This window comes from Polistes fuscatus, unplaced genomic scaffold (assembly GCF_010416935.1).
Source record: "Polistes fuscatus isolate 324 unplaced genomic scaffold, CU_Pfus_HIC Scaffold1, whole genome shotgun sequence".
NCBI classification, from domain to species: domain Eukaryota; kingdom Metazoa; phylum Arthropoda; class Insecta; order Hymenoptera; family Vespidae; genus Polistes; species Polistes fuscatus.
This window is the reverse complement of record NW_025112997.1, coordinates 15817610-15841545: the sequence shown is the minus strand read 5'-3', so window position 1 is coordinate 15841545 and position 23936 is coordinate 15817610. Positions and strand designations below refer to the sequence as shown.

Genomic DNA, 23936 nt, shown 5'->3' with positions numbered 1-23936 from the left:
ATTTCAATAGAAAAATCATATTTACATATTATAGATAAATGATATAAGAAAAGTCATAGTTGGTATGTTGTAGACTAAATTGAATTTGCTTCAGTTTTTTTTTCTCATCGTCTCCATAGCGGAGCCCTCGAGTGCAAAGGGTTAATGAAGTAATAACATAAGTAAATATATTGTGCATACAGAGATATTCCAAAAGTCCCTTTTCCAAATTTCTACATTTTAATTTGTTTTTGAAAGGTATTTGAAGTGACAGCATTGTTGGACCGTGCTTTTCTAATAACAATGTAACTGAAAATTTATATCTTGAAATTAAAAGGAAAATATATCGTGATTCTATTAATAAACCGATTATTGATTGTTTGTTTATTTTTCTTTTCTCGATAAAGCGACATTTACATTTCATGCAAAATATATGTGAACAAAAAAATGATATTTTTTATTAATTTGGTCAAAGATATTGCGATTAATATATGTGTAATTAATTCTTATGAAAAACTAAATCATGTGCTTTAAAAGTTAACTGAAAGATTATAGATAACTTACGAATTAAACACGTAATATATTATCCATGACAGAAAATGAAGATTAAATAGATCGTGTTATTAACAAAACAAAACGTATATGTAAAATATAAAATATAAGCTAACAGTAAACTGATTGTGAGATTGTTAAAGAAAAAAAAAAACAATCGACATAAAACGCACCTCACGTGTAGCACCAGTAGAAGCACCAAAAAGACCTGCGTTATATCCATTTTCACTGGTAATCGGTGTCCTCGAGACGCAGGAAGACGTACTCCTCATATTTCGACGACACCTTTTCGAATGTTTACGGCATTCATAGATGACAATTCACAATCTCCTTCTCTTATCCTTAATCTATCCTTTCGACAATATAAACACCAACGATCACAGCCAAACGAAATAATACACGGATCACTAACCGACACACGACAATGATAATAATAATAATAATAATAATAATAATAAGTGATTATCGAGCATTCACCTTTGTTTACACATTACCTAAACACCTCAGTAGTATGTAACACGTTTACGATAGAGAACAATAAAAATAACTAAAATATAATCTGTTAATAATTTACATTGATAGCGAGTGTCGATTGAAAAGTAAAATGTCAGCAGTGTCAAATCGTCGTCACCTACGTAACGTCGAACCACGACGTATCGTTACAAACCCTCTACGCTTCATAATTGCAAATTTATCATTGACTTAGCAAAAAAAAGACAAACAAACAAAAAACAGAGTAAAAAAAGGTCCTCTTTTGCTTCGTTAAACTGAATTTTCCGTCGCGAGCATGCGCACACGCGAACGAGCCGCGTCGCTCGCCGACGGTCACGCGAGGCGTTACTTGTGAATCTTTCACGACTTCAAGATTAAAACAATAAACTTTTATCGAATTTGAATTTAACGATTGTCTTCTCTCTTGACTTCTCTTTATACGTACTATCCCATTTAAGTAGGTATACGCGTAACAAGTTGACAAACACTTGTGTCAGAATCGAAACGGGATTGTTCTTTTCTAAACTTTAAAAGAGACACCACACGTGGACGATATTTTTGTATTTTAATTTTTTTTTTGTCACGTAACTGAACGGTAAACAAAGTAACGAGAGAAGTATTGTTTCGGTGAATTGTGGAAAAAAATAAAACGTGCACTTATCCTCCAGGTATCTGACAGTAAAAGTTATCTCGAGAATAATCTCAGTCACTTTAAATTTGACGCGAAAATCGACTAATGTTGTTTATTAGATCAATGAAAATATTCTCTTCGATATTAGAAGTCGAATGTACACGGAAAGACACTTGTTACGATTGTTACCACAAAAAGGACTGGACAAACAAATAGTCGAATTATGTATCACCTAACGAGTCTTTCGAACGCGTTAAACCAGCCGCAAATAAACACAAATGTAAACGTCGTACACTTTTTCGCGCGTAAATTCACGAATTGAATCTTCAAGTATTCACTGTTAGATAGTTAAACTCAATGAGTTCAACAGAGAAACACACAAACACACGTCCTTCTCGGGCGACCAGCGATGAACTAAGCTTATCTTCCGGATAGAGCCGCACAGAGGGCGCCACAATCGTGGTTACCCTTCCCCTTTGGTGTATGGGCCCAGCTCTCCCCGATCTGCTCGTTCTACGGTCTCTACACGACTATCTCTTTCCCTTTCTTTCTCTCTTTTTCTACTTTATCGTTCCTTCTTCGTCATTCAGTCCTCTTATCCCACTGCTGGGACCATACAGTCGATTCTCTTTCTCTCTCGTGAACGTTCACCGAACTACCTTCGGCTTTTTACGTCACCCTTCGTTCGACTTCGTCATGAGTATATTCTGTTTGTCTTTCTCACTCTTTTTCACTTGTTCTATCAAGTAAGTCCCCCGTTTGCAGAAGCAATATGGTCCTCGTTGCTCCTGGGTCTCCGCCACGAGTTGTTACTTTTTCGTAGATGTCGCGTGTCCATTCTCTCCCTCTCTCTCGCTCCTTTTGTTACGTTCATCATGCCGATGATATGTATTATTTAAGGGATTATTTTTGTAGATCAAAATGTCGTCGTGTTCAAACGCATAGCTCGTCTTTTATCGATACTAACTCGATATCTCTGATGATGCAACGGTACGAACTCGAGCAATTTTGTTTATTATTAACAAAAAGATTTCATTATTTTTTCTATTAGGGATTAGAAAGTTGGAAAACGTTTTTATGGGATTTATCATTGTGTAACATTCCCAGGCTTTATTTGCATATATTGAATACTTGGTAGAATTAACGCTGTGGTTACAAAAGGGAGGGTGAGAAGTAAACGAGAGAGAGCGAGAGAGTGTAAATAAATTAATTATGTACTACGATAAAATAGACGTGAGATAATTAAAATGATAGAATAAAGAGTGGCGCAAAAGTTGATGCGAAATGCGGAACATGAAATTCATTTTGAGCCCAACAATCATTTTAACAATGAGATTCATTTTGAACATGAGAATTTGATTATTAATGAATCTTGTTAATTAGTTCAAAATATAATACGAACGTATAGAAATTTAACTACGCATGAGATCAAAATACGAATGAGAATAAATATCTACCGATTAAAGGATCGACTTTTTATCGCACTGGTCGATCAATCGATTGAAAATTTTTATCTTTTCTTATTTGTTCGTATTCTGTAATGGTCGGTCACGAGAATCATTCTTTTCGATGGTAATATCTCGCGTTGTGTTCCGAAGCGTTAAGGGGGATGATCCGGATTTCCCTTCTCGACGGGGTGTTATTGCCTGTAGGTACCGACCCTAAGGGCATTCGGATTTGAGAGTGTCACTTGGCCGTATGCCAATCCCTCCCTCTTTTCTTATAATCCATTATTTCGAGTGACCGACTATCAATGATTTCGGATCGGTTCAATTCTTCAAAATTGTCTACGTATGCAGTAAGTGTACATTTACATATACATAAATGTATGCGTGCTTCCAAGTTTAATTTTCTTCACTAGATCGATCATGAGGGTATATTGATTTTCAAAATAAGAATTTGAGGGTGAATTAAAGGACAGAAATTAGGATGTCGAAGGGTGTAAAAGCCCCGGAGGCATTTCAACTATTTCACCTTAACATTATATCGAAAATAATCTTAAAATTAAGAAAGCGAAGTTTTTCTAACAAAAAAATATTAGAGTAAAACTTTTGTTAGAAATCCTGAAACGCGTTTATATGTATTAGACCTCTGAGAAAGAAAAATGGAACCTAATTCGTCAAAAGTGATTTAGAAACGAGTCCCCCTCGAGAGATCTGGTTTTCTACTTTGAGACGTGCAACGTTTTTAAAAACGTTCGTATCTTCCTTTGATCTCCACTGGTCGCTTATTTGAAATGCCTAACAATAAGAAGGAACTAGCGAATGAATAATAAATATTTCAATCGCGGAAGGACTCGACATACATAAATACCATATACATGTTATATACATATAATATGTACATTTATATTAATGATTTTTGAAAGTATAATCCATAGAGTAGATCTGGCAAGCATTTCTTCGTGACTAGTTGGAATTTTTTATCTCGATAGACGAGAACTCGCGAGGGTCTCCGTGGCTAGCATAATTTCGTCATTCGATTCGATGTCCTATTATTTTGTTTCCTTCGTCGTAAAAACATTAGAGGGACGGAGGGAAAGAGAAAGAGAAAGAGAAAGAGAGAGAGAAAGAAAGATAGATAGAGGGAAGTGGTCGGAACGGAATAAAGAAGGTTTTGAAATGGTGGTGCTGGACGGGTAGACCAATTCGCGGTCATTTTTCAAGAGAGGATGGCGGAATGAAAGGGAGGAGTTAAGAGGAAGGAAGTATCGCGACAAAAAAGTCGCTTTTTCGGACGGCTCAGACCTTAATGCGTCTTCTGGGCTGTCGGTGAAAAAGAGTAGGATGTTTCGAGTGGAGACGAAGGACGACGAGAAAAGAGAAAACGAGCGAAATAAGAAACCAGTCAAAGAGGGAGAGAGAGAGAGAGAGAGAAATTAATCGAAAAGTCAGTAGAGGGTAGAGAATATATCCAAGATCAGAGTAGTTTTGTCATTAGCGGTTCCGAAAATTGCCGTTATGGAGTGAATTCGTTTGGTGGGATTTAATTGACGTTAAATTGGAGTACGGAAGGACGAAGATTGGATCGATGATCGCGATCGCGAGATGCCCATCCACTTCATCTTAGCTTCTCTCGGCGCGTTTCTGTCCTTTTCTTCATCCTTACATCTCGATCGTCTCTTTACGAGCCCATCAAATTACGCGATGAAAACGTTCTTGTAAGGAATATTAAACGACCCTTTGCTTAATAACCTTCCTCTCCCTACTTTGTCTCTCCGTCTCGCTTGATCTTACCTCGAACGCACGATCTCGATCCTTCATTAAGTACGTCCTTAGAGGAAGTAAGCAAGCGACGCTTGATCCACACGGTGTTGTTACACACGCGTAGAGTCATTTTTTAATTTCTTTTTTTATCCTTTTGCCAAGGATTCGGACGGTAAAAAGTAATTTTAGTGAAAAAAGCCAAGCGAATGTATCTGTATACGTTGAGAGCTCACGTGAATCGGAATTTTAATGGGATACGAAAAGGGGATATGTTCTACTCGGTGTTCTTAATATGTGTATGAAGGATAATATTAAACGCGAGGACGATGACGTTACGTAAAACAAGGTTTAATTATCTAGCCTCGATGGAAATCGTTGGAAAAATATATTCCTAGGTTACACGAGAAAAATAACGGAAGTTACTTCTATGTATTTATGGATATATGCTTTTGTATACTCGTGGCAGGATACAGAGAATCTTTAGCGATCTCTCTCGAATATGTTTTTTTTTTTATATTCATAATTGTCGTTATTATTTAATGACACGCAAGTAGACGTACTGTTTATACATTTGGATTATTTCAATATCTAGAAAGAGATGCAATCTTAAAAATTGTGCAAGAATTTGTATTGTAGTTCTAATTCTCCGAGCATTCTACATTCTCTTCCTAAATTATTAGATTTCATTTATTACAAAATTGATGAATTGGGTCGAATCGTAAAATAAAAAGAAAATTAATTAACTCAAAAAAAGTCGAATGCACTTTTAAAAAATTATTTATAATATACTAAATCGTTCACAATTCGCGTAAAAAAACTGTCTACTACGTTTATAAAATTAATTTGTAATATAATACGTGAGATCAAATTTTTATTGCGACTAGATGAAAAACACATTTTCTATTTATAGTGAATATAATATTTAAATTTTGTCTGAACAATCGTATAATTTAAATAAATTAATAATTTCTATTTATATTTGCTTTCATTAACTACCGTTAGCTTTGTAAGAAATAAAATTATAAATTCAAAAATATCCCATCATACAGTCTAAATATCTTAAATTATAGACTATATTATAACACTTTATGATACGTGATTAGGAACAATGTATCACATGTTAGAATGATAATAATCGCATAAATACTATAAATCGTATAATACAACAACTAGTTGTTCTTTCCACGTATATACACGCAAGAATCCTCAATTATGTCTGATTAATCGCGCCCTCGTCGAGGCCACGATTAATTCCGCGTTGAGCATTGTGTGTCCGCTGTTCGTCTATGACGTAAACGGATGCATCGTGCGTAAAGTAAGGAGCATATCGCCGGATTAACGCGACTAATGGAGAACGCACCACCGACCGGCCGCTTTCCCACCGACGTAATTGCCTGAATTGGTTCGACTCGATAATCGTTACGTCAGTTCGCGTCGAGTCTTCCTTGCGCATGCGCCACCTGATAATCTTTAATCTCGCATTTATCTGTCGACAAATTTTTACCCTTTTTTTTTTATAATTGCATCTCTTCTTTTTTCGTCTTAAAATATACTTTGTCTATTTATGAGATTTACAAAATAAAAAATTTAACTATTTTAATAGAAATTGATTTATAGTCGTTTAGTAATGTTAAATATTTTCTAATTTGGTATATATGTATAGAAAAATTGCTAAATATAGTGACGATGCTCATATGATTTGAAATAATCATAAATATATTCCCCAATATTATGAAATTTACTTTGAGAACAAAAAGTAAATTATTTGTATTATTGATCTGTGGTTTAAAGAAGTAAAAAATAATAATACAATTAAAAATATATAAGACATATAAATTAAACTATCGAATGCTCTTAATGTAATTTTGTAAATTCTACAATTGTAATTCTTAACAATATCTAAACTAATTACACGTTATTGCTACGAACCTAAATAGAAATTTATCGAAGAATCTGATTATGCTTTTCATTTTTTTGAAGAAAGAATAGAAAGATCATAGATCATCGATCTAAACTACTTATTGAATTAGATTGTGCACACGTGCGCAATAGGTCTGATAATCACTAGCAGTATCGTTGGGACAGGAATTATTACGTCACCTAGAGCGCTAATTTCATTCTTGCGGTGATACTCGATCGTTCTACGAGGTCGGGCTCGATTATCCGGCATCGATAATCGCCTTCAATAATCGCAGCACTTGCATGCCCTTCTAGAAAGCTATTTGAACTCGGTCATGTTGATTTATGAGGTAAGGAAAGCTGTCCTTACGAGAATATCTTTCCATGGTGTGAATATTAATAGAAACATATAAAAAAGAAATGAATAATCGTTTTATCATGCAAATAGATGAAATTTGTCTTATACTTATTTGTAAAATAATTTACCGACATTTTACAAAGAAAAAATTCTCAAGCTTACTAAAAGTTAAAAAGATAAATATCTTTCTCAATTACATTTTCTTATTGTAATTTAAAATTTAACATTAATTTAAAACTTACAGATTTTAAAATTTAATCGAATTATGAGAGACAAAATACTGGAAATATATTTCGACTTGTTTTACTCAATTTAAGCATAACTTCGGAAAGAAAACTGGTAGAAATATAAAACAAGAACAATAAGAAAACACGTTGGAGCTCTAACAAAATATCAAGTGTTCTCATTGAGAAAGTTAGTTCATGATGTAACGGATAACCCGTAGAGATTCCTCGAATGTTGTAGTTGAATCGTCGAACTTGGTAAGAAGGAAAGGAAACTACATAAGCGATGTAGACTTAGAAAGGTTTGCTATTCGAAGAATAAGAATAAAATAGTCGGAACTATCTACGAGAAAAAAGAGAAAAAAGGAGAGAAAGAGAAAGAAAGAAAGAAAGAAAGAAAGGAAAGATTTGTAAGGGTATTCGAGCACGCGTGCCGAGAAGAAAGAGATGGAAGAAAAGAGTGGTATTTTTCTACGTTGGCAGAGTACAAAGAAGAAGAAGAAGAAGAAGAAGAAGACGAAGAAGAAGAATAAGAAGAAGAAGAAGAAGAGAGGCAACGTCGTCTAATGGTGCTCAAGCTTAACGACGTCGTCGTCGGCTACGTTATTCGGAGGAAATTCGAAAATGGTGCGCTCGGTATGCCGAGCACGTAGTTATCGGTTGCTCTCCACCAGGGAAACAGGTTCCTCGGATTGCTCGAGATCCTTATTTTTTCTTTCCATCAGCAAAAGCAGCAACGCCAGCGGTGAAGAGTCCTTCCTTCCTTCCTTCCTTCTTTCCTTCCAACGAACGAATGAACGAACGAACGAACGAAGGTTTCATGGACGCTCGTCGACCTGTCTGACCTCTTGCTGAGAGCTCTAGGCTTTCTTTATAGTGCTTCGAAACTACGAGAAACCTAAACTCGAGTAAAATCGACCTTGCTACACGGATTTCTTTACAACTGGCTGGATACTTTTTTTCTTTTTTCTTTTCACACACTTATTAATCTACCTTTTTATTTTACATTAAGATCGGTGAACGAATCGTAAAACCTTTTTTAGCGATCTTCGAAGATTGTAAACGTACACGGTATATCTGTCTTATTTCATTTTTTTTCGGCTATTATCAAACGAAACGCATTATTAATTTTTTTCACTTTGTATCCGAAGATTAATGTTTGCTAAAAATAAAGATAAATTATACTCTATATATGTTTCATATATAATTTTATATATATATATATATAATTTTCTGTGTTTACATAAGAAAAATAAATTGAATTATAAGAAGTTTATTGTCTTATTTTAATGTACATATTTTGTATATGTATATGCAATATATGTGTGTGCTAATAAACGAAGAAATAATTCAAGGTAGTCGAGATAATTGTAGCGCCACACCCAGTGTCTATGATTGACATAGAAGAAAACGTTTCTATATGTTAATAAGGTAAAAAATGATTGCCCGACGTAAACGATGATACCATCGTTTCGAGTTTTCCGAGTATACTTAAGTACTTAGGTATGCATTAATTTACGAGCATTTTACTCGAATGATTCAATTAGAATTCAATATTATTCTATATAACATCGAGTTTATGATCGGGAATCGATGAAGGTGATAACATAATGAAATTTTAAAAATCTTCATGGTGGACACCATGATCGTTGTAAAATATTCCTTACAGTCGATGTGAACATTCAAAAATGTTTGAATATTTATTATAAAATTTTGAGAATTTAAACAACAATCATAAGATATTCGTAAAATGATAAAAAATTACAAAATTATAAGCCTTTATGAACATTTATCAACATTTATTGTGGACCCATCGAAGAAGGCTAAGAAATACCATTTACTTTTCCTTTTGGCTCGCCTCCGCTCAATTAAATTCCACTTCGGGCAGATTATTTCATAAATCACATCCTGCCCCTAACGCGGGCGCGCGCGCGCGCGCGCGTGCTGTCTTTCTTTCCTTTTCCTTTTTTTCCTTTTTTCCTTTTTTTTTTTCTATCTCTTTCATGCTCACTCATCCACTATGCCAGTTTATAGCCCTGAATCCATATCGATATGTACCTACTCTCCTTCAAGCGGACAAGATGAATGAAGAAATGAAACGCGAAAAGTTAATATCCCACGACGAAGTGTAAACAAGTATTTATGCGTGCAACTTCCCACCCGAGATGCGGTTAACAACTTCACATTGCTTTTAATATTTTCTTACATTCCAACAAATGTTCGTTCCGTAAGGTCAACTTGTTGTTACTCGCATACACGGCATAGATAAGCGTGAGCTAAATGTGAAAGGAATATTATTATTATTTTTGATAAATAATTTCTAATAAAAAAATCTAGATGCTGAATGTTTGAATAAATAATACGTAAAGAAAAATCCAACAATTTCTTAAAACCTGTTGCAACGATTCTTAATGAATCTATAAAATGTAAGGACCATTATAATTAACAGTTCGAAAATAAAATAATTAGTCGGATTAATTTTAAATGATCCTATTAAATGTAAGAAATGTAATTAACAATTAAAATAATCCAACCGGTGGAGAAGAATTTTGTAATAATTTAAAAAAGAAAAAAAAAAGAGTTGTCATTTCTTTCAAAAATCAAAATTGAATTTTCGAATGAAGCTCAAGATTCCAGGCACCGAAAGCTTAGTAAACGTTAAACGAATCGTTATCTCGTGCCAAGACACGAGCTCGCGTAAATTTTCTCGCTATAAGGCATTTGTCCTCGGCAAGCTACACGATCCGCCCTCGTCCCTCGATCGACCATAACTATTTAATAATATAGTAGCTCCTACCTGTACCACCTGGCGGTCAGACTCAGCGGTCAGCCGTGGCACATCAAAGTCTTTATTAGCCTCGATCGAGCGTTATTGCTCCTCCGTGCACGCTCGCAAGAATCTACGGCTATTCGAGGACGCGATCGGTATCGCGATGAGGGAACTCTTGGTGCTTTTAACTCGCCTAATCACGTCACGCCTACATTCTTTGTGTTTCTCTCGACTCCCTGATTTCCTTCAATATATTTACCTATTTACTACATAGGTCGATACAGTTACATTCCTGCACAATTTGTCTTATTCTCATCGATTTTTAAATCGTATCTTTCTTTTTTTTTTCTCTCATACCATTTATCTTCGAATAAATATTGAGTTAGAATAAATGTTTAGAATTACGAGAAAATATTTTTTTATAGATTTATACGATTAGTTCGATGTATCTACAATATTACGTTTTATTACACGAGTAAATACATTCGCATTAATTACCGTTCAACATTATTTTACCACGTACAACAGTTACAACATTTGCAAAATAAATCATGGAAATCAATTCCCAGTCGTTTATCTTCACGACAAAATTATATAAATAAATCGAAAACTTATACAGAATGTTTATGAAATATTTGAATCTTATTAGCTTCATCAAAATATAGTCCTCTGCTTCTAGTATTGTTACATGCTCTTGGTATTCTAAATAACAACTCCTGCAATCTTGCTAAGGTAATATATTCCAATAAATAATCAATACGGCACTTATTTAAGCCAACTTTCTATTATTTTCTGAGATAATCTAAACCTATCAAATATCCATAGTCTTTGTAAATAATATTGTAGTATTGGCTCTCAGCAACGTAATATTATAGCTGAATCATCGCTTAATTTAAAAATATGTCACTTTTACTTAAATAAGTCACTTACGTCACTTTTAATATTTATGATGTTTAAATATTATGTAATAATTAATGATTACAATTCTTATGTATTGTTCTATCTACCATTTGTTTAATATGACTATGCGTAAAAGATTATTTGCCACCTTAATATTACCAATCTTTGATTATTGTTCAGCAGCTTATACAAACATCTCAGGAACATTACAAACTAAATTACAAAGAAAGTTTAACGCTTGTATTCGCTTTATCTTTTCGTTATTGCTTTGAACCAATACTACTATACTACTATTATAGAACTATTATACTTTTATTTATTATTTACTATTTTCTTTTTACATTTATCTACTTACTGTGCGTTACTACTAATATAATGATAAGTTTAATAATAATTACATAATTTTAATTTTTGTTTTGTTTTATCTATACATTACATTGTACTATACTGTAATTAATGGCCTTTAGGGAGCCTAGGCTCTAGGGTTAATAAAATATTATTAAATAAAATAAATAAATAAATAATCAAATAATTTTGATCGGTAGTATATATCTTTCGATACAGAGAGAAGCGACACAAATTTTACAAACAACCCAATGAAATGAACAGAAATGGTTATCTATCGAGTTACATTTATTTTTGCGATGCAATTAATACATATGTATTCTGTATGTGTAGTAAATAGTTTTTATAATCCTATTAAAAAAAAAATAATAATAAATAAATTTGCACGCTTCACATGATTTAGTTATACATCGTTTACGTCTGTGTTATACATTGGAATAAAAACATTGTCAATAAAAATAAAAGGATAAGTATAGATCGAAAGACAGAGAGTTTTCTGGACGAACGGCATCGAAGCCGATATAATTCAATATAATGTAGAGCCCAAGGGACATTATCTGGCCTCGTGCAGTCAGCTCGACTCGGTCCTCGATTAATCTCGACTCGATCTCAACAAAGCGCGGATTTATGTTCTCCTCGCCACCCGGCATCGAGAGTCCCCGGGTGAAACCAGTTTTTGCCGAGCTCGTTTCTTTTCCGCGATGCACCTTCTTCCTTCCTTTTCTTTCTTCAACCCTATTTTCCTTTCCTTTCCTTTCCTTTTTTCCTTCCTTCCTTCCTTCCTTCCTTCCTTCCTTTTTTACTTTATCCTTTTCGATCGTGCAATCCCACCTTCTCTTTAACTTTGACCTCCCGAAACGATTTCGATCTCTTCGAAAATTAAAATAAAAATATAAAAAAGGTGTAAAACATCGCTATCGTATTTTCAACATAATCCACTCCATTGCTAATATTTATCATTTTGGTTGGGTCGAAACTATTATTGGCTCGTTAAACGCGTACATATGTATATGAGTTGATCTTCTACAAAGGGTTACGAAAAAAAAAGAACTACGACAAATTAACGCAATAAATAAAAGAATACAAGTTATCATTAACAATAAGTGGCACGTGTGGTCTACTTCAAATGATTTCAAAGTATAATCAAGCGGAAAGATTTGCATTTAAATAAAGAATTTGGTATTTTAATTGAAAAATTGTCTCAGAGGCCTATAGTTAACTTTATTACACCGATGTCTTTCGAAAGCTCACAAGAAGAGAACGTACATAGGTATATATATACGTATCGGAGGATCGTTCCGCTCTTTTTCGGATTACGAGATAGGAGATGAGAATTCGAGGGCGGAGACGAAAGACGCTTTCGTCCGAAAGACGACGCAACGTTGAATTACGAGTAAATCCATAATGAGCCGTGGGATCGAGTCGATGAGTCCTCGTTGTTCCACGTCGTTGTTCCGCGTCGTTATGCGTTCCGCATTCCGCGTTCCGCACTCCACCGTCCGTATACAATCGGTAATTGCGCGGCAAAATACGAACGACACTTGCTGCAAGTCCTCTCCCTCCCCCAACCCTTCTTCTTCTTCTTCTTCTTCTTGCCCCCTTTATCCCAACCATTATCATAGCCAATCTCTATCGTATCTCGATCCACTTCACTCGATCTTTTATTTTTTTCTTCTTCTTTTTCTTCTTCTTCTTTTTATTTTTCTTCTTCTTTTTCTATTTCTTTTTCGTTTCCTTCTCTTATTTTCCCTCCTTTCTTTTTATCGCGTTAACAACGAGATCTTAACTGCGTAAATTCTATATCTACTAGCATAATCGATTAACCACATGCCGAGATCGTGACCGTGCACATCCGCTCCAGCTTTTTATCCTACGTCGATCCGACAATAGGACCTTTATCGTTCTTTGTATTATCAAAGCTCGGTTCGTTGTTCGATGTAGGCACCGTTACGTAAAGAGGAAGAACAAGAAGAAGAAGAAGAAGAATTTGTAAGTAGTATTTGACCATGTGAGAAAATGTCAATAAATTTTCTAGCTCTTTTTACAAAAAAATATTAGGGACAATTTTTGATATTTTTTAAATACAGTTTTTTATATTGTATTATCGACATTCGAAAATCTTAGACAATGTTACCATTTGTTATTACGATAATTTATCAATAAACGAAGCTTATATCCTGCCATATTGAATAAAATATTTCTTCATAAATTATTTAACAACTCTGGAGACCTCTCTCACGTTACCAATCATTATTTCACACGTATTGAATACAATGATCGGCTGAATAGTAATTCTCCCTCGTGGATGCTCGTTACATATTAAATGAGGATTGAGGGTTTTGATGAAATCGATTTGTTTAAATTAATTAAATTATACTTAACAATAATATAAATATATTCAAACGATATATGTATACTTATATTTATTATTTATTTTAATAAAGATGATCAATAAAATCTTATCTTTTGATTGGAGGATTGTTATTTTGAATAACAGTATTAATCATTTTTTTTAATCCTTTTAATAATCTAACGCTTATAGGATAATATGAATTAAGGAATATCATTAAAACAAATAAAATTCATTATACTAAGGACTTACTTGTAAGATCCATGAATATTCTTGCAGGTACCGTGCTTGCACGGATTTCTCTCGCATTCATCGATGTCATCGGCACAATTGCGTCCTGCGAAACCCGACGAACACGTGCACTTGTAACTGTCCTCTAACGAATAACACTCGGCACCGTTTCGACAGGGTGACGAAGCACAATAATCTTCACGTTCGCAATGCTCTCCTGTGAACAAAAAAATATTATTTTAAAACATGCATTAGCGTCACAATTAGATAATTTTTATCAATTATTATCTTAAGTAGTAAATAATAAAATAGAGTTAATGTAAAAATAAGAAATTTATTACAATAAAATAGCATTATATGTTTATATATATATATATATAAAACATGGAATTGAATTCATTAAATATTTTCCTTATGATAATAAACTTTTTTAATTAATGAAATCAATCAGGTAAAAAATTCGAAATGATTTTTCGATTAAATTTCTTTATCGTTTTCAATTAGTTTGTATTTTTTGTGTATCGTCAAACATTTGAAATTAATTTGAAATAAAATATATCATTAACGTTTCTATTTGTAATGGATGACTCCGTAAAACGATGTTTTAAAGAGTTCAGGATAAAATTATAAAGTTATCAAATCGCAGCGAGAGAATAAATTAAGTTTATATCTGGTAAAGGCTTATACACTCCCTCGGCTAAGTAGAGATATCTTTGCGCATGCCAGTTAACGTTGATAGGGCGATCATGTATGGCAGAAAAGGTACTATCTCATCCCTTCTCTTGGTTTACCGATTAGTGGAACTAATTACTAAGGTTGCTACTTGTTCTCTTTCTCTTTAAAATATCTTTTCTTCTACATCTTTAACAGCCTTGTTCTTGAATGTTTGCTAGTGGTTCTCTTTTCTTTTTTTTCACGATATTTACAAACATTTCAAAAACTTTACTCTTAAACTATATTACTCATATCAAAATAAATTATTAAAGCCTGTTATATATTAACGAATTTGTATTATTAAAAATTGTTATTATAAATTTGGAAATTATTTTATATTGATTAAGTTTACTTTTTACAAAATTTAATATGGTAAACTTAGACATTCAAAAAGAAAAGAGTTCTTTCATTATTCGTTGTTATTTAAAGGTTAAAATATTTCTCGAATCTATGAGATATCACATCTTATCTCAAGATACTCGAGAAAAAATTCGATTGATCGCTATATCGAAGGGCGTTAGAAAAGGAGAACCACTGATTCAAAAGGGTACCGCCACAGTAAAACGTTGCCTTGCACTTGGCCAATTATCCGGCAAACGCAGTCTCTTCTCTCTCTCTCTCTCTCTCTCTTCCTCTCAGTCTTTCTCCTTTTATTGAATTCTCCCTTCCTCGGATTTATTTTTCGAACGAACGTGCACATCCCTATAAAGATAAGAAACTATCCACGGTATTGCCTCCCATTTCCGCGATTCGTACGGATTGACGAGCGTCGTTGGCGAGTGCCTTCTACGAGCGGTCATCATCGTTAAAATTTTCACTTTATTTCCCGCAATATATTATAAAGCCGCCGACATTCTTAGACGATCGTAACGCAATCGCTGTCTTCCGTACTCGTTGCTTGCTCTTACCTTCCTGCCCACTCTATTTATGACGAATAATGATAATAATAATATGGTAAAACGTCGACGTTTTCATTGCAACCTTCGCTTCCATAATCACAAATATATCACCGAGCATCGCTACTCGAAATACGACTGTTCCTATGCTACTGATTAACGTGTGAATGTAACAAAAAAATTCTTATATCATATATATATATTTATTTATACGTGGATACTTATATCAATTTCTGAATTTTTTTTTTTTAGCGTGGGACGATCGTTGTCATTAATCATCCGATATTTTCTTCCTACTTCTTAATCGATCTTAAATTTATCCCTATCTTATGTATATTTCTCAAATGATATTTAAGATCAACTTACCCGTATAGCCTGTCGCGCACGTGCACACGTACTCGCGCAAAGATTTAAGATTACAGGTGGCACCGTTGAGACAGGGCGAAGAATCGCAGGCATTGTCGATTGGAATTTCACAGAGACTCGCAGTGAATCCAACAGGACAAGAACATGTGAACGATGGTGTCCCACCTCCGATGATCTCTCTTACTCTACAGGAACCACCATTTTGACAACGTGGTCCGGTATGACAAGGGTTCAAATGTTGACAGTACTCCCCGACATATTTCGACGTACAGCTGAAATAATAAAGATAAGAAATTAGAAATAGAGTTATGGGTTTAATACATTTTTTTATTATAATTTCATAAATATAAACTAAACGTATAATATTATAAATAATTTTAATGTCAATAATATATTATTTTTTTATAGATATAAAATAAATTTGAAGATAAACAAAAGGTGCATCGGTATAAAAACTTGATCTGGATCGGGAAGAATTTAATAAATCGATAAATCTAAAAATGTAATCTCGTGAAAAGTAAACGAAATATTTTTCTATGTTCACGATAAGATTAGAAATACCTCGACGTAAATTTCCTGTGCAGAAACTTACATTGACTTTTCGAAAGAGAGAGAAAAAGAGAAAGAGAAACAATATGGCTGCATATTTCGATATTATTTCAAATAAATGGTTTTGAAGATAATTTTTATCGTTTCTTGTGAAAAGGGCTCGATTATGGTCTTCCACGAAGAATCAAGAACATAAAATGTACGATGCCCTTAGAGTTCGGCCACTACCACTTATTTATTATATCAGTTGAGTTGCATGTAGTTTGATCCTTACAATTTGATTGATTTTTTTGTCTTCCTTCAATTGAATATCTATAATTTGCTTTATCATCGATTATAATTATTATTTGCAATTATCTATCTTCGGATAAGCAGAGAAATTCTATCGGGCGGATGATTTTTTTCTACGTTCACGTACGATAAATCTCAGGCGTTAATTAAGTTTATCGATAATGGCTAATCTTGGCTCTCGTCGAGTTAGTTCGCGCTCGATGGTAATTACCATGCGCGTAAAGCCACGTGGAAAATGCGTTTAACAGTTTATCCTTACACAGCTAATAAACTATACTTTAGTTTTTCTTATTTTTCTTTTTTTTTTATACTCGTATAATATGTAAATGTTACGTTAACTACATCATCCTAATAAAGATTTCATTACAAATATCATTTTAGTTAGTTGATCATTCACTTCCAACGACTAATTAATACGATAAAACTATTTTTTATTCCACTCGCTGTATATTTATTTTCGATATTTGATCTTTATTATTTGATTTACCTTAGAAGTATTTATTTATTTCAACGAAGAATTAAACGATGTTGTATCTATCGAGTTATCGAATTTAAAAATGTGAACTTCGGTGAACCGTTCTAACAAACAGGTTGATACTTGGGTTTGTTCGAAAAAGGAATCGTAACTGAGCGTCCCATCGAGTCTGTATAAAGAGAAGAAGTTTCATTCTAACGGCTTCTAATGATCGGAAGTCGAGACTCGTATTGTATTCTCGACCGATCTCCGGAATCTCTTTTTCTTTCTATCTCTCCATCTCGTTCTCTCTCGCTTTTGCTAGACAAGCCATGGCAAAGAAGAAACTAGGGACGAGTCCTCCCTTTAATAGTAACCTATGTGTACCTTTTCTTGGATAGACTTGCTATGCTTCTAAAAACTTTCCTAAAACTCTCATATATATGCTTCAATAAAGTTTACTTAAAATTCCTTTCTTACAAAAACCTGATCGAAAGCTAGCACAGCTTGCTTTTTATCATTGATCCCCCAAAATATATGTAAATATAAATTATCTATACAGCGAATTATCGACTCGGTAGAATATATAAATAAAAACTGATATAAATAAGAGAAGAAAAAAAAATATATATATACGAATAACCATGATGCAGACAAATGAATTATGGACTCCGAGTAGGCATAAGTATAAATACATATTTAAATAAAAAAATAGCGGTACCATAAAAGTAGGTATGCTTGAATGAAAGGAACCGAAACTCCAACCAAATAAAGAGCAAAAAAAAGTTCAGAAAACATTGTTGCATTGGAAGATAATTAAAGAAAGAGTAACTTGAATCTTTCCCCTCCACCCTCACCTCAAGCATCCCTCTTTTCCTCTCTTCTTCGAGAGAATCGAGTCGCGGATGTCCGCTTAAGGTTCTAACGCATCGATACTCCTTCGGGAATAAAAAGAGACAAGGTAACCGAGAGAAGATAGCTCGCGTGTGGTAGTCAAGAAGGGCACGCGAGGGGTGCAGTGGAGGGGACGGGATTGAGGGGAGGGTATAAAGAGAGGGAGGAGGCGTGGAACGTGCACGTACGAAGGGAAAAGAAGGAAGAGACAGGAACGTATCGACGTGCTTATTGTCCACGCTGCAGCTGCCAGTTCACTCGTATGTTTTCTCCCCCATCCTTCGACCTTTTTAAACCCCCCACTCTTTCAACTTATACCCTCCACTCAACGCTTCTTTACTCCGCGCCAACCTTCTTCTTTACATTTTCTCCGTGTTTGTATTGTATGCGGCAGAATGGTAAACGCACAAAGTGCATACAGGGTGTCTCGTTTTAATTAATCTATGTAGGCTAAGGTTATGTTCGATATATTATTATTTGTTTGTTATAGAAATCAAACGTTTATTGATTGTTTTATCATTTGATAGAATACATATACTTGGAAATGATTTATGTAAACGATAATGTAAATGTAAATTGTGTACGGCTTGATGGAATATAAATGAAAAATAAAAGGATTTAGAAAAATATCAACCGTAGAGTTTAGACTCGTATCAAAGTTAATTTGGTCATTTGAAAGTTTGCGTATACGTAGGATTTCTATACACCCTATATACATAAGTGTGTAAGTGCGCTAGTCTCTCGCGCGCACGTTTAGAAAGAAAGCTGCAGCCGGTATCTCTATAAACGGAAGCGACGATTCCACGGCCATTACTCGCCGGCAGCAAGTTTCTTCTTGACTACCGGTCAGGGCCGGAGAGCACGCACGACTCCGAGAGTGACTCTCTCACAAGGGAGACTAGAAAACGATCAGAGCTAGAGAGATGGAAAAGGGGTAGGGATAGAGGTAATTTATCGACCACTACTAGTAAATATTTCCCTTATGCGTTAACCAAGTTTAGTGGTGCTTTCAAGATTTACAACAACGTTATTCACTTCTTATTCGATTATTTTGTCCTTTCTTACAAATACAACAAACACTCAAATAAAGATATTCCAGAAAATAATATAAAAAACATAATTCGTCTCGATCGGGTCACATCAATCGATCGGGATATATAAAAGATCTCGACCTGAGGAATTGACTGTTGAATTGGAAAGAGAGAGAAAGAGATAGATTCGATCATCATCGATGCTTATGGTACGTGAGTGTTTGTAAAAGGAGAATGAGACCGAGTCTCGTATCAATTCGCATTTCGATGCAAATTGCCTGCAACTAATTCTACTTGGAGATAGCTCTGCGCCGCGGCCCTTTCGATTCTGAGACGAAGGAACTTTACAGAGAAAGAGAGAGAGAGAAAGAGAGAGGGAGAAATAGAAAGACTGCTGCTGCTGCTGCTGCTGCTGCTGTTTGCTACTCGTGCTCATCTCGCCGGTCATTTCACATTTTTTTCGCGGAATTAGATTCACCCTTCGATGCGAAACTCTTCGTTCGTTCGTTCGTTCGTTCGTTCATTCGTTCGTTCGTACGCAAGTCGTCGGTACGCTTTGCACTCCGCGAACGAACGTAAGAAACATTTATAGTAGTATACGTGCTTCCAGAGGATTGAAGTTATTGTTCGACTTAATCGTCCTGTGAATTCCTCCTCTACCTTGATTGGATGATAATTTCTAAAATTGGGATTATCAAAACAAACGATAGAAACGTTACCCGATTACTATACCATATCGTTTTATTAAAGGTTTTAATGAAATCCCAGAGAGACTGTTGGTAATCATTCAAAATGAGAAAAATATCTGTTGGTACAAGAAAAGGTGCGAACAATCCTAAATAATAAGGCAAACATATGTCGAACATTTTACTTTTCTGTTAATCGTACATCTACCAGTTGATTCTACAAAAGAATTGACTTTAACAATATTTAAAAAAAAAACACGAATTTAAGATCGAACAACGAACATATTTTAGGCAAACTAAGGCTGCGTTAAGTAATCTAACCACTATGTTAAATAAATTCTCTCAATAGAGAGAGAAATAAATCTATTTGGACTTATTTTACATGTTTGGTTAATAAAAAAGGTTAGATCGATCATAAGATAGAGAATCCACGATTTTTTCTTCGCTTCGATTCGTTCCATCGTCGTTATTTAAATGATTTCACTTTTAATTTACGATTATTTCATTTAACCAAAATTTATTCCTAGCGGTGAGAATAAAAAAAAGAAGAGAGGACGATAGAAAAGAAAGAAAGAAAATAAAAAGCGTCGCCTTTCGTGGCAAATTAATAAGACTCGATCGGATAGTATTCGGTAAGAATCGCGAGGGAGATCGATAATCGAGATTTCCGCGAATTTATCGAGCCTCCTATCAGCCGGAAATTAACGGATCGACCGCCGAAATTGCCTCGTAAATTCGAGACGCGCGAGATCTTCTCTTTCCTTTTCTTTTCCTTTTTTTCTTTTTTTCTTTCACTCTTTCTACTGCGCGAGACATGACGAACGACCCTGCGATTTCACTGGTCTGCTATCTAAACGAGCATCTAAAATTGCAATTCGCGCGGTATGTCGACGACGCGAATTACCGATCTTTGCCCACTTAATTGGCCGACAGAGACGACGTGACTGCGTATTCGTAAAAAAAAAACAAAATAAAAAGAGAAAAGAGAGAAAAAAATGTCTTAATATATTCCTTATAATATTATTTTTCTTGTTATAGAATAGTCATAAAATAATATAACTCGTAGCGCTGATCATTATCAAGTATAGTTCAATTAGAACATTGCAATGAAACGTATCGACGATAAATGAAAATTAAAATAGCACGATTATATCGTAACAATTTTGATAAGAAAAAGATGATAGTAAATCTAGATACGTAAATACGATGAATTTGATGGCAATTTTAATTCGCTTACAGAGTGAATTCCACATCGTACCTCCTCTCTCGATTATTTGCACCGTAGCCCCAAGTAAGGTAAGAAACTTGAAATAAAATAAAAAGAAAGAAAAAAGAGAGAGAGAGAGAGAGAGGGAAGAAGGGAAAGATAGAGAAAGACATAAAAGAAGGGAGGAGGCATTATTGGTGGCATTTCAGTTCGCTCTCGCATTAACGTTTCCACCTTCTCCACCTCCATCACCAAAAACGGAAATGACTTTTTGCGACTCGGTAGAAACACAGATGCTTTTTCCAAGGTACCTTTAAGAGTATGTGTATCTTACGTATTCGTCTCTTTTCTTTCGAAGCGCCGCACCTCCTTCCTCCAACCTCCTTCACCTCCTCCTTCTCCTCCTCGTCAGCCTTCCCCTGCACCATTAAAAGTCAACTCTCCAACGGTTAAGTAGGTGAGCATGATTTTTCGGCGTCGATCGATCGTTCGATCGATCAACGTCCTTTGCCGCGTTATCGTCGCCGACGAAGGTGCTTAAAAAAAAGTTATGCAAGGAGGCCGGCTGATCACGTTTACTTCAGACGTACCCCGACTCGAATATATGCTTTATATCACAAATTAATCTCCATGCCACTCCCCAAAATCGAAATCGAGCTCCTGTAATTTCTTTGATAATCTGCTTTTAAAGTGACGGGAGGAAAAAAGAGTGAAAGAACGAGAGAGAAGTAGAATAATTAAGCAGTCCGTAACGAATAATATAATTATGTCTCTATGAAAAACAGAACATAATACACGAATATAAAATAATACAAAAAAATATTGTTCTCTCTTTTTGTGACGAAAACTTTTTCGAAAACTCGTCGAACATTATTATGTAGAATTTCTCTTCAAAAGTAGTCCCACAAGATTCCATTCTCGCAATTTTCGCGACGGTTGGTCTCGGTCACCGACCAGACGACGTTCTCCAATAAAAAGAATAAGAGAAGATGAAGAAGAAAAGAGAGAAAGGGAAATAAAAAGAGAGAGAGAGACAATGACAATGAAGGGACTCGATCTCCGGTCCTCCTCCTTGACTTGTCTTTAACGACGAGAGGAGCGAGAGAGCAATTGTGGGGACTGAAAGGAGAGAAAATGTTAGAGATTAGGAGGTGGTGTCGCGAAAGGGAAGAAGACTCGGTTTGCCGCATTGTCGGGAAAGAACCGTGCCTGGTGTTTATCGCGAAGCTTCTCTTTCTCTATCTCACTTTCGTCATCTTTCAAGAAGACGAAGTAAAAGGAGGAAGAGAAGAAGAAGAAAAAGAAAAAGAAGAAGAAGAAGCAGAGGACGAAGAAGAAGAAGAAGAAGATGAAGTGGTGGGATGAGGAAGAGGACGGTAACACCACCACCCACCATCAATGGCCGGTGGACCGAGAAGGCAGCCACCCGTGCTGGTTCCATTAGTGTCTCGGCTTGTAATTTGCCGCGCCGAATGTTAATGGACTCCTCTCTCTCTCTCTCTCTCTCTCTTTCGTTTTTTCTCTCTCTTACTTTCTGAAGATCTTCCTTTCCTCCCTCGAAAAGTCCATCTTCACTCGAGGCACATCGTTTCTTCCCCCATAACGAAATTCTTCCAGCATAGTGTCTCTTCTCTTTTTCGTTATTTCTGTCACTGTTTTACTCGTAATGTCCTTCGTCTATCCGTCTTCTTCTAACTCATTACAATAGAAATACTCGGGTAATCGGGTAATCGTGTTTTCTGTGAAACGAAGACGACGTGGATACGTGTATAGGTTAAAAGAAGCTCGGTGATCGAATTGGCCATGTTGTTTTCTTGATCTGGCGAGCGAGTAATTAGCCCCGAGAAATCGATCGTAGCCACTGGCTACGGTACTCGTGAAGAGACGAGCAGCTAATTAAGAAACAGCACCGTAATACTGCCGTCGAATTAGCATCCATTAAGAGAGCGACGGAAAACGGTGCCGTCTTTCCTCTCGAAAGGTGTGGGAGGAGGAGTCCTACCAGAGGTTGAGAAAGAGAGACGGAAGAAGCGAGGGGAGAAGGGTCAACAGATCGTCGAATAATTAAGGGTCAATGGACGGGATCAATTAAGGAAGGAGATAAGAATCCGAGAGAAAGAGAGAAAAAGAAAAGAGAAAGAGGATGCTGCGATTCGATCTTTAATGTTCTTCGACTCTCAGATAAAGTCGCTTCGGTAATATCGAAAAATCGAAAGAGCTGAAAGGAGATTTAGATTTAAAGAAATAATTTCTATCCTCGGCGAAATATAAATGATCCTTTGATAATAAATTGCTGATAAACTTGGTATATTACTGATAACGATGAATTTATGCGTTGTTCAAATTTGTGGAATTAACGATACAACGTTGTCTACAAATGTCGAACATTTTAATCGTAACAATATTCATAGTTTTTGGGTTTTGTCATAATTAATCAATCGTATTGTCTTGCAATAAGAAAACGGAAGAGGAATCGAAATCTGTCTGTACGTAGGGGAACGAAGAGAAAAGGTATTCTCTTTAATGGAGAGAGTATGGAAGGTGGTAAGAACGAGCGAAACTTCCCACGTGGATAATGTGACTGCGGGTAAAGGGAGCTGCTTGCTGCTCTTGCTACTGCTCTCTTCAACGAGGGAGATTGTGGTCCACGATCGAGGGAGGAAGCTGGAGGAAAAGCCTTGTTTATTGAACTATCGAATTACCCTACCAACGACCCAACCTATCCTCATTAGCTTTTAATTAGGTATACCTGCTAATCCAATCCTTAATTACTAATCTATTTTTATTGTATGTAGGAGCGAATAGTATTCAATAAATTCATTCAAACTTATCAAATTTCTCTTCGTGAAAAAATGCTGACGATAAAATATTTTCTATATCATCTGTTAGAGGTAAGACTTATGAAGTATAC

General features: G+C 35.2%; 1 protein-coding gene across 3 annotated transcripts in view; it reads right to left on the bottom strand.

Annotated features, from left to right (window-relative positions):
- Positions 1–23936, bottom strand: part of LOC122521571 (neurogenic locus Notch protein) — a 174411-nt gene that overhangs the window by 80896 nt on the left and 69579 nt on the right. For 2 of the 3 annotated variants that reach the window (XM_043642440.1, XM_043642485.1), the window contains exons 3-4: positions 15914–16185; positions 13959–14154 (exon numbers count right to left, since the gene is read on the bottom strand). In XM_043642440.1, the coding sequence (XP_043498375.1) occupies positions 13959–14154; positions 15914–16185 (468 nt within the window). Of the gene's footprint in view, positions 1–704; positions 2087–13958; positions 14155–15913; positions 16186–23936 lie in introns of those variants that run through there. The other variant, XM_043642498.1, reaches the window with a different exon arrangement.